Genomic DNA, 11,095 nt, shown 5'->3' with positions numbered 1-11,095 from the left:
GGTCGCTACCATGCTACCAATGCTAGTTAGCTACTAAGGTGACTTTATCACTTAGCTGTAAAGTTGAATTATAGAAGCTAACTATCCAGTAAGGGTGCTCCACAGTCCAAATATGGTCACATCCTTCACCGGAGGCTTCAAAACCATCGTCTACAAACGAATGGGTGACGTCACCATGACTACGTCACCATGACTACGTCCACTTCTTATAGATGGTCTATGACTATGTTTTATATGCGAGGACTGAGACCAAAGTGGAAGCACTGATCTTTATTTAAAAGTAGGAGGTTTGACTAAAATGACTAAATTTAGCGTGATTGTGGGCAGAAAGACTCTGCAGGCGGCGTTCCATTCAAAATATGATAAAAATGTCATTTGATTCTGTGATGACAAACGATCAAAACAAAGTTCAGGCAATTAAAATATACTTTATTTAGGACATAATTTAGTAATTAATAAAATAGTATCATCTGAATGATTTAAGATAAAGGTCCATTCCCATAATTCTTATTATTCAGACCTTTACATTGACTTCCATCAGGCTTAAAACCGACCATGATCTGGGTTCAGGAGACGCAAAGAGACGAAGAAGACGATGAAGACACTTCCTGCTACGTCGCCATGTGCTGCCTCCTCGGCTCCAAACATCTCAGCGTGTCCGAGCTTCCCGGCCGCAGCCAGGTATCCGTGGAGACGGTTTCCACGGAGCTCCGGCGGTGAAGATGGTGACGGGGGGGCGAGTCCTCGTCATCAGACAGATCGGCTGGAGAACACAGACGGGTATAGATCGTTACATAAAGACACAACCAGCAGAGACTCCACTGCTAAAAAACTCCAAACAATGTTAAAAACTAGAGTCAGCAGTTCCACGGACTATGGGACTAGCTGGTTGAGAGTCTGGTTGAGATTTAAAATCTCTTTTCCAAGAGAGACTGGCCGAGAGGGCAGCATCAAACAAACAAATACATTACAGTTTCAAACAAAAAGGCACAATTATCACACAAGTAAAAGACCGTTTGGGGATTTCATAGTTGAAAAATACTCTGGATACTAACAACCAGCAGAAGTGAATCTTTCAGTTTTTCTAACTGAATCTGGCGTCGGGAGGAAAAGTAAAAAATAAAGTACTAAGTAAAGTACAGATACCTGAAAACACTACTTAAGTATTTGTGCTTGGTTACTTCCCACCTCTGGTACCTGCTGTGTTGCCATGGCGACTGAGAGACACATGACGCCGGCTCCCTCCCTGGCCGCCGGGCTCCGCCTCCAGCTGCAGTCTGTGACCCGTGTGGTCGTCACGGTGATCCTGACACACAGAGCAGACGTGAACGTCAGACTTTGTGATTAAAAGTAAAAACACTATGAGGTTGTAGTTTAGGCTGCAGCGCCACATCTGAGCACCTGGGGGCGCTGTGGCTGCTTGGCCAGCCGCCTCCTCTCCCTGGCCGACAACACGGGGGCTTCGCCACCGCGCTCTGGGCTACGAGGGTCCGGAAAGGCTTCACCTAGGGGGTCTACACACACACACACACACACACAGAATGGAAGTCAATTAAGGCAGTTCAGCCTTGGCTTTACTTCGCTGTCTGCCGTAAATCCAAGCTTTAATATCCTGTAATTCTTCCTTGTTGCCAAATACAGCACTATGTTTTGTAGTTGGATGCAGGAAGAACAGCTTTACTAGAATACATTTACCATGATTGGACATTCAGGTAAAACAAAAAAGGTGAATTTCCCTTTAACGTGAAGACACTTTGCACTATGAAAACCCAGCAACACAGACCGCCTCCCTGCGTGATTGTAATTTAAATATTACCTTTCTGAGATTTGTTTTGTGAGTTCGTTCCTTTCTGATGAAAAAGATGAAACGTTAAAACGTCGGTCTTACCGATGAAAGCGCTCTCCGACTCCAGCAGAGAACCTCTGGTGGCTCCGCCCATCACACTCCGCTGCAACACAAACACACTCACACTCCAACACTGACCACATTCCCATCTGAAAGCTGAGAGAATTATCTGTTTTCATCTCACCAGATAATCGTTCTGCTGTGGCGGCGACAGGCCAACATAATCTGCAACACAAGAAGTTTCATTTAATTAATCAGGTTATGGTTGGTGATGAAGTAGAAGGTTAAAACTAAAAAAGGGAGAAATAAAACATTGGACATGACTAAATCAACAGGTGAGATTATTAACACTTAATATTTACTGCAAAAATATAAAATGCATCAAAATCAATAAGGTTGCTAATCACTGAATATCGCCTGTGAAACATCTTGTCCATAACTACTAAATATTCATTCAGTTTAAAGAATGTTAACACTTTAAATCCAGTTTTTAAATCAGGGACTTTAACTGTTGGTTAAAAACCGAACTCTGTGAAAGTGGAAAATAGTATAAATATAAAGTATTTTATCGTCCTTATAGCAGAGGACATTTTTGTCCTCCTAAAAAGTTGCCATGGTGATGTTACGTTAATAAATAAATAAACATCACCTCATCAATGAAAGCCGTCTTCAAGTAAACTCACCATTCTGAACAGTCACTTTTCTAGGCTGTCTAGATCTATTCTTAAAAGAATAAAAACCAATGAGCTCTGACCGTCCTGGACCGTAGACCTTTGGCTGCTGAACCGATCCCTGTAGTCCCGCCTCCTCCTGCTGGCCACACCCACTTCACCCATCTTCAGAGCGTCACCGAACCCCAGCCTGGACTCAGCGTCTGAGACACACACACACAGACACCGGTCAGCTGGTGTCTGCAGCACCAGTAGGACCCTCAGAGGGTTCAGTACCCGGGGATTTGAGCTGGAGGGAGTCGTGGATCCGCATCAGGTTTCTGGGCTCCAGGTTTCTGGAGCTGGGCCGTCGGACAGGAGCCTGCAGCCGCAGTCTGGCCATGTCAAACACGTCCACCAGGGGGCGCTCGCTACGTCTGCACAAAGACACACAGTCAGATGCTGCCACTGGTTTGGCATCAGTCACTGAGCTCACTGAGCTCCGAGTCTGACCTTTGACCCAGAGGAGAGTCCGAGTCGTCCCAGTCCACCTGCTCCAGACGAGCCTCCAGACGCTTCTCCTCACTGCGGAGATGCCGCCGCAGCGCCGACAGCTCGCCGAACACGTCACGCTGGGCGCCTGGACGCAATAAGCATTGTTCTTTAATTTAATAAATCTAATATAATAACTATTATTACTATATTAAACTATCAGCTTTTTAAAAATACATTAAAAAAAAGTATTTCTGAGCTCAGCTGCCTTCCTCTGATGCTGCATTGATGCTGTATTGTAGTGACCATCAGACACCACCAGAGGTCAGTGTCTCTACGGATGGATGGACAGACAGACAGACAGACAGACAGACAGACAGACACACAGACAGACAGACACACAGGTACCTGCAGCTCGGAGCTGATTCCTACGAGCGGGGACCGGGGGGGACTGGAGACCCGACAACGAGCGCTCCTGAAAAGACAAAGACTTGAAAATGGAGAAACACAAAGAACATCTCTTTTTTACAAAATGCCATTGCTGTGTGTGTGTGTGTGTGTGTGTGTGTGTGTGTGTGTGTGTGTGTGTGTGTGTGTGTGTGTGTGTGTGTGTGTGTGTGTGTGAGAGAGACTCACAGACAGGGGGGCGATGGAGTGCTGGCTGTCTACAGTGGGGGGTCTGGGGCTGTACTGGTGCAGCCCATGGTTCCTCTGCAGAGTGGGGATCGGAGGGGAGGGAGCCCCGCGGACCTGAAACACACACACACACACAGAGAGAGAGAGAGACCGGTTCAGTTCAAAGGACTCTCCAGCACCTTTCCAAGCATTTCCAGGTGCATTTCCATGCTTTTCCAGCCCCTTCCAGCTGTGGTAAACTCCATATTTGTACCAATCCAATGGTCAGTATTCAGTCTACTTATTATGTCACTTGTTCATCACATTAAATGAGATGTTATTGTCCTCTAAACAACCAACATGATGTTTGGAGACAGCTTTTTACAGAAGGACCACAAATGAAAGGAAAACTAATTCCACTAACAGATCCACAGAAATATAATCACCAACTATTTTCATCATCTGTTCATCATCAAAAGGCATTTTTCATAAAGAAATGTCAGAAAATGCTGTTTTCAGTCCCTCAGATATGGAGATCTTCTTTTCTCTGTTCTATCATAGATGTCATCACATACAACACACATTTCAAGACCTTTAGTCTACATCCAAGACCTTTTCAAACCTTGAAAACACCAAAACTCAAGTGTTTTCAAGGATTTCCAGCACCCGTACCAACCCTGTGGATTCTGGTGTGAAGCTGCTAACAAAGTTAGCTTCATTATTCAAGGTCAACTTTACACTTTTACAAGTGTTAAAGTCACCTTAGTAGCTAACTAGCATTGGTAGCGACCTGTCAATCAGCAGGTAAGCCCCGCCCCCTAGAGCATCCCCTGCTGTTAGAGAACTCACCCCGTCCACTCGAGCCTGCCTCTCCATCTCATACTGCCTCCTCAACGCTGCCCTCTCCTCCTCCTCCTCCTCGTTCTTCCTCCTCTCCACCTCCTTCTTCCTCTGCTCCGCCAGATGAACCAGCTCTTCGTTCTTGGCCTTTTGCTTCAAGAGGAACGAGAGCGTGTTGGTGAAAGATAGGAGGAGGGGGAAAGAGGAGAAGAGCAGGGAGTCAATTCATATTTCCTTGCAAAATGTAATGAAAAAAGCAAATTAGAGGAGTCCAGATGATTAACGTGTCAAGCTCCTCACCTCCATTTCCTTGCGTCTCTTCTTCTCCTGCTCCTCGTCGAACTCCCTCTGGATGCGAGCCCTCTGCTCCGACAGCCTCCTCTCCTCTCGCTCCTCCTCCAGGCGGGTCTGCTCCCTCTCCTCCGCCATTTTCAGCTTCTTCTCGTCAATCTGGAGAACAAACCCGGGTTCAATGAACACCACAACCAGAGCAGGGTTACATTTAACGGTAACCAGAGCGAGGGGAAGCAGCTCCCTCCGGTGGATGAAAGCGGTACCTGCTGTTTGAGGTAAGCCTTGTACTGGACCTGGTCCTGGATCTGCTGCTGGCTGGGCTGGTTGGCGAACACGCTGCCTCGGGCAAACTCGGGGGTTTGGACCTGAGTGAACCCTGCAAAAATAAAAAAAAACACTCAAGAAGAAACTCAAAAGAAGCTCTTAAAATAAATATAATCTGTGCGTTCATATTAAAGAAGCATGACGGTGAATCTCAGCGTTTCTTTGTATATTAAAATGCTTTGTGACTGTGAGAGTGATTAAATATCCCTAGTTCTTTAAAATGTGTTTCATGTTTTTAATTATTATTTATTTTAATTATATATTTATATATATATATTTATATATTTATATATATATTTATATATATATTTATATATATTTATATATATTAAAATATGTATTATTATATATTATTATATTTTATAATATTTAATTTACATTATTTTAATGCATTTATTTAATATATATTTTTCATATTATTATTATTTAATTTATGTATTTATTTTTATATTTATTTTGTTTCTTATTGTGAATTTGGCCCGTTTTGACCACTAACATTTCAAAAATTAAGTTTTGTATTTGTTGCTTCCCTATGATCCATGTGAATCTGTATCTAAACTAAACTAATAATTAAACTGTGTTGTTCGACTGCAGAATGAGAGGGAGTGGTTACGTTACCAGCGAGCCGGTCGCTAGCATCGGGACTGTGGCGGTCCGCTTCAGGACCAGAGACCCTCTCTTCAGGGTCGGGGAGCTCGACCCGGCGGGCCGCCGCCGCCGCTCTCCTCGGCCGCTGCGCCGGGTTGCTGTAGGCCTCCACATTCAGTTTGTGCATCTGGTTGAGGTCAGCTGATCACGAGAACAGGAGGCAACAACTCATCAGTGAGTCTAATCATTTTAAGACGTATCTAGATATTAAAGCCGTACCGATGAGGTTCCCCCGGCTGTCCCGGAGCGGCGCTCCTCCTCCACCTCGACCCCACGGCTGGTGGTCCTTCATGTCGGCCTCCAGCTGGGCGTCGTAGCGCTCCCTCTCCTCCCGCTCCACGCGGCGCTGCTCCTGCTGCTCCTGGATCTGCAGGACACCATGTTGCTAGGTTACACATCCCCGGATGAAATATCAGAATATCATCTTCTCCTGCTTTTTATATCTCCACAGTTAATGAGTGAATCCTTTCATTCTCAGACAAATAAGAAGTCCAGACATAAATGAGAAATACCTTCACACCGCGATCACGTTGCATATTTAACAAAACCTGTATCTTTTATTTTTAGCTCTAATTCCAGTATCTTTTTCTTCCTGGAAACCAAAATATGACGTCATGCTAGTGCCGACATATTTCACCCAACTATGACGTCTGCACATACAGAAGATAGAAACTCTTAAAATGTTGTTTCAGCCTGACTTCCATCGAGATGCTTCTCCAGCCAACAGTCAAATCTCTCCAACAGAAAGATACGGGATCTTCATACCGAACAGAGGCAAGTTATAAGTACCTAACACATTCTAATAGAGGGGCCACGCAAAAGTAAGAGGGACCTTCAAACGCATACAGCGACGGTGGGAGCAGAGAGGAGGGGAAGGATGGAGGACTACGTGGGACTGAGGAGCTGCTGGGATACCAGGTCTGCATCGGGGAGGAGATCTCACGTCTACAGCTGCCGAGCAGCAAATAAGCCAGGCTCTACCTTCACTAACGCTACCTTTTTAACCGTTACCTTGTTGTAAAGCTGGCTGTTCCCTCTCCAGGTAGCTTCCTGCCAACATACCAGACTAGGATAAGGTCAAAGTTCAAAGTTACGTCAGTTTAGGTTAAATCCATCAAGGTTCAGCGGTTTAGGCTCAGCCTGCCAGGAATGTGATTATGATGATTAGAGGACATCATCAGGACCTTCCCGGTATCGGTCTAGTGGACGGTGACTCGGTTCCACCTACCTGTTGTTTCAAATCCTCCCTGTAGCTGGAGACCCTCTCCCTGGTGGATCTGGATCTGTCTGCAGGGAAAACCCCCACCTGCGAGTCCAAGGTCCCATTGGTGGGTCTGTGGGGAGAGATGCCCAATCACTACACTCAACACGTTTTATACTATTTTTAACTCTTCAGTCGGTCATCAAACGCTGATGAATGAGATCCAGGGGAGATGTTTACTGGGGCGGAGGCTCGGGGAAGCTGCTCCCGCTGTGAGGAGGGCTGTGGTGACCAAACCGGCTGGCCGGAGCAGCACCCCCCGGTGGTAGGTTCCAGTAGGACATGGGAAGGCCGGCACCAGGAACAGTCAGGTGACCATCTGGACGGGAAACATTTAAAAACACACGTTACAACGATGGTGATGAAGAATGTGATCCGTAAACCAGAAACCAGAGACCGGGACTTACAGTAGGCCATGTTTGGGTCCAGCAGGTTCCTGGTGCCGTAGTAGTGATGGGGGTCTCCATACGGGGTCCGGTAGGCTTCACTGAGGGCCGAAGGAGGATGAGGAGGAGGAAGCACCGGGATTCTGGAGGACATGAAATAATCAATGGCTTTATGGATCACAGTGTGTCATGAACACATGTCACACTGGGCTGCAGGTCCTCCTCCACCCGTTTTAAATGAGGGCTTGTGTTTCGGGTACCTGGGAGTGTCCAGGGCCCTGGGGAAGGAGGGCCCAGCAGGCTGGCTGCTGGGGGTCAGACCTCGCCCCCCCAGGCTCAGAGCCGAGCTGTACTCCAGCAGAGGGGACTGGAAGGCCACGTGGGGGTGCTCAGGAGGAGGCGTCTCCCGGTCTCGGACGCCCCTCTTCACGTTATTGGGGAGACCTCTGGACCAGGTCTCAGCGTCTCCTGCTGCTGAAGGACCCAGAACCTGCTGATGACGTCCTCTCCTGCCCAGACCAAACTGTCTGATTCGGTCCGGCTGGTTTACGGATGGAGACAAACAGTGAGAGATGAGTGTGTACAGCAGGTAGATGGAGCTGGAGGGTCAAACACTCTAAATGGGATTTATATCTGTGAGTTCATCTAAAACTAGATCACAGCTGGTTGCCGGTTGCCTGCTGACCCGTTTCTCCGGATCATTTGCTCCCGTTGCAGCAACTTTCAGCTCCAGATCTTTCTCCCTGCAACGAGGACACACAAACAGCTGTTTGACTTATGGAGTCACACACTAACAAGCAGTCAGCATGTGAGCAAGTAGAGGCCTCAGACATTGTTGGGCTTGTTATTGGGGTTTAGTGGAGCAGCACCTCCTCCTGTTCCTGTGCTGCTCAGCGATCTGCTCCTCCAGCTCCTTCCTGTAGCGCTCCTTCTTCCTCTGACGGGCGTCTTCGGTGTCGACGGCACCTGGAAACACGGAGCGACAGTAAAGTAGCCGCCATACTTCGTAGAGGTTTAGTGAGAGTCTGTCTGGTATTCATCACAGTTCACCTATGAGGAGGCCAGTAGAAAACTCCATATTCCTGGTCAGTGCACTTGATCCCCTGCCGACTAGATTCTCCCTCTTCTCCCTGAGAAAAGCCAAACAGGTGAATAAGATGAACAACATCTCTCATGCTCTCAACATACGTGAAGAAACGTACCTGCCATCGCTCTTACTGGCTCGCCTCTTCTCGTACCCGGCCTCCACGCCTACATGTCTGCGCCTCCTTCCTTCCATCACTTCCAGCTCCTTGAAGTACTCCTCCTCCTCTTCCTCTTCCTCCTCGTCCCCCGTCTTCCCCAGCCGGTCACAATGCCTGGGAGGTAGCTGCTCCTCCTCCTCGTCCTCGTCGGGACGGAGGGTCCTAACCCCAGCGAGGGGCAGAGCCCTGTGGGACGCCCTGCTGTCGTCCGTTAGAGTGGCTGCATCCCTGCGTGAGGGGGGGCGCTGCTTGGGGACGACGCCTGCATGGTTGTCAAGGAGTCGTTGCTACGGGAAACGTGATCGTAGGAGGTAAAAAAAAAAAAAGGTGTGACAATAATCAGCTCCACGGCAACCATTATAAGCACAAATAATGAAAAATCAGTGGTTCTGATGCTGGTTTATTTATAGCATCACCACGACCGTCACCTGAGCCACGTAGCGCCGGTAGTCCATACGGAGTTCCTGCTGCAGCCGCTGCTTCTTCCTGTCGTACTCCACGCCGAGCGGTAGACCCACGCTGCTACTGTCCTCTGACAGAAACACACAGCAATGTTTGATAGGGACTCAAACAGCAACACACTCGTCTGTTATGAAATGAGGGTTTAGAGGGGGGAGAGGACTGCACCTTTGTCCTGGGCTGCAGACTTGGGAGGGATGTTCTCCTTAACGGTGGACTCGTAGGCTCGGTGGGGTTTGGCCTATCAGTCAAAAACAGAGCGTCATGCATCAACAGATAGCCACGATGGGGTTAGAGGAGAAACGGTATTTGTATAGCAGCTTTCACACACACCACGGCAATGCAAAGTGCTTCACAGGGCAATAAGAGAAAATTATTTACAATTAAAGTTCAATTTTGTGATGCATTTCAAGAAGAAGATTCATATCTTCTTTATTCATATCCAGGAGGGGCCAAACAAAGAGTCAAATGAGTGAGTACGTGGTTATTTTCTCATCATAACGTATAAACTGCTTTTATTCCAAACACACCTTCATTTCCATGTACGGAAGGTCGAGCAGCAAACTGGCTTTATCCTCAGCCACTCTCGCCCTCCGCTCCCTGAGGAAGTTCTCCAGCTCGTCATCCATCTCGCTTTGACGTCCAACCTGAAATTAAAACATAAAAAACTGTGCAAAGAGATCAGGCTGAAAAGTTAATACTTTTAATTATCTAATGAGAACTAATGAAGGGCTTTTCAACTGCAGGTGACTCATCTGTTCCTCCTCTCTCTAATGAGTAAAATTAATAATTAACTAATTCAAAATCACCTGCAAGATGGAATGAGCATTCATTATTTTCAGTTTACTGTAGTGGTGCGTTGTCTAGGTGCCGTGAAGGCAGCATCATGACCACACACATCGTCACTTTAACGGTCGCTAACGTTACTGTCCCTTTAAGGAATCCGTTGTCAGGCAACCACAATGAAACACGAAAGCGTCACATCCCTGTGAATAGCATCGACCCGCGTATTTAGCTTAGCGGCTATCATAACAACCGCTGATCGGCGTCGCTAGGAAGAAAATACGTTGCGTTTTACGCGTTCCCGTAGAATGAGTGTTGAGTTATCGTAAAGCGTGTGTTAGCTTTACGATAACTAGCTCGTTAGCTTCAACTGAAGGACACGCAAACCCAAAGTAACGCGTTTAAAGAACGACACAAGCATTTGGGAGAGCTAACCTTAGCTAATGACTAGCCTCGGCCGGCTAGCGTGAGCTTTCTACGGTAACTACGGTAGCGTATTATTGTCGTTACCGACGAACACAACCTACCATTGAGGCGACGTAGTACTATGACGTTTACCGGATAAGGTGACGGTCGCTAGCTTGCGAATACTGGCGCTGCCTTGGTCCTCCACTTCGAGCCCGACATCACTAGCACGTCTTTAATGGCTTAAGGTTCTAGTTCCGGTTTGGAGTGTCAAAATAAAAGTCCACCAGCCCACCTCCTGTAACAGCTGTGCATCTCAGCTCAAATCATTTGATGTGATCTAATTATTATTATCAATTTGGGGGGGATTTATTCATTTTTATTTTCCATTGGTGTATATTATGTTTATTTACTTAATTCTCTTTTTATTTCTTAGTTAATGGGAAGAGTACTCTGGTTGTTATTATTTTATTTTTTTGTTTTATGTATTTATTATATTTATTTATTTTTCATTATATGTTGGTGTATATTCTATATGTTCTTTTCTTTTTATTTCATTAATGGGAAGAAAACTGGTTCACACTCCATCATAGTAGGTGGCGGTAATGCACATTTAACGATAGTTGCCATTTAAACAAGAAGAAGAACATATGCAGTTTACTGCATTTCCATCCATCCATTGTCTACCGCTTATCCTGTATTCAGGTCATTGGGCGAAGGCAGGGTTCACCTGGACAGGTAACCAGTCCATCACAGGGCTGGCATGTAGACAACCATTCACACTCACATTCATTCACACCTACAGGACATTTAGAGTCATCAATCAACCTATCCCCATCCTGCATGTC

General features: G+C 46.6%; 1 protein-coding gene across 6 annotated transcripts; it reads right to left on the bottom strand.

The window, feature by feature from the left end:
• Positions 1 to 414: 414 nt before the first annotated feature.
• LOC311013277 (centrosome and spindle pole-associated protein 1-like) lies at positions 415 to 10,500 on the bottom strand. 6 transcript variants are annotated; one of them, XM_084009317.1, is made up of 28 exons: positions 10,370 to 10,500; positions 9,590 to 9,706; positions 9,228 to 9,300; positions 9,029 to 9,132; positions 8,559 to 8,887; positions 8,407 to 8,486; positions 8,226 to 8,322; positions 8,042 to 8,099; positions 7,617 to 7,897; positions 7,378 to 7,499; positions 7,151 to 7,289; positions 6,938 to 7,043; positions 6,721 to 6,759; positions 5,929 to 6,076; positions 5,680 to 5,850; positions 5,001 to 5,113; positions 4,744 to 4,893; positions 4,453 to 4,596; positions 3,625 to 3,738; positions 3,397 to 3,463; positions 3,010 to 3,157; positions 2,794 to 2,933; positions 2,601 to 2,720; positions 2,031 to 2,071; positions 1,889 to 1,949; positions 1,402 to 1,514; positions 1,189 to 1,306; positions 415 to 763 (listed from the first exon to the last, which is right to left on the bottom strand). In XM_084009317.1, the coding sequence occupies exons 1-28, from the start codon at positions 10,370 to 10,372 to the stop codon at positions 612 to 614; spliced, it is 3,348 nt and encodes a 1,115-aa protein (XP_083865443.1). In that variant the 5' UTR covers positions 10,373 to 10,500; the 3' UTR covers positions 415 to 611. The 6 variants fall into 6 exon arrangements, with proteins under 6 accessions (XP_083865443.1, XP_083865444.1, XP_083865445.1 ...); XM_084009318.1 differs by having other exon boundaries at positions 1,198 to 1,306; XM_084009319.1 differs by having other exon boundaries at positions 3,010 to 3,136.
• Positions 10,501 to 11,095: the final 595 nt, after the last annotated feature.

Source organism: Eutrigla gurnardus (assembly GCF_963514095.1).
Source record: "Eutrigla gurnardus genome assembly, chromosome: 5".
NCBI lineage: Eukaryota > Metazoa > Chordata > Actinopteri > Perciformes > Triglidae > Eutrigla > Eutrigla gurnardus.
The sequence above is the reverse complement of the archived record's forward strand: the minus strand, read 5'-3'. Positions and strand labels throughout refer to the sequence as shown.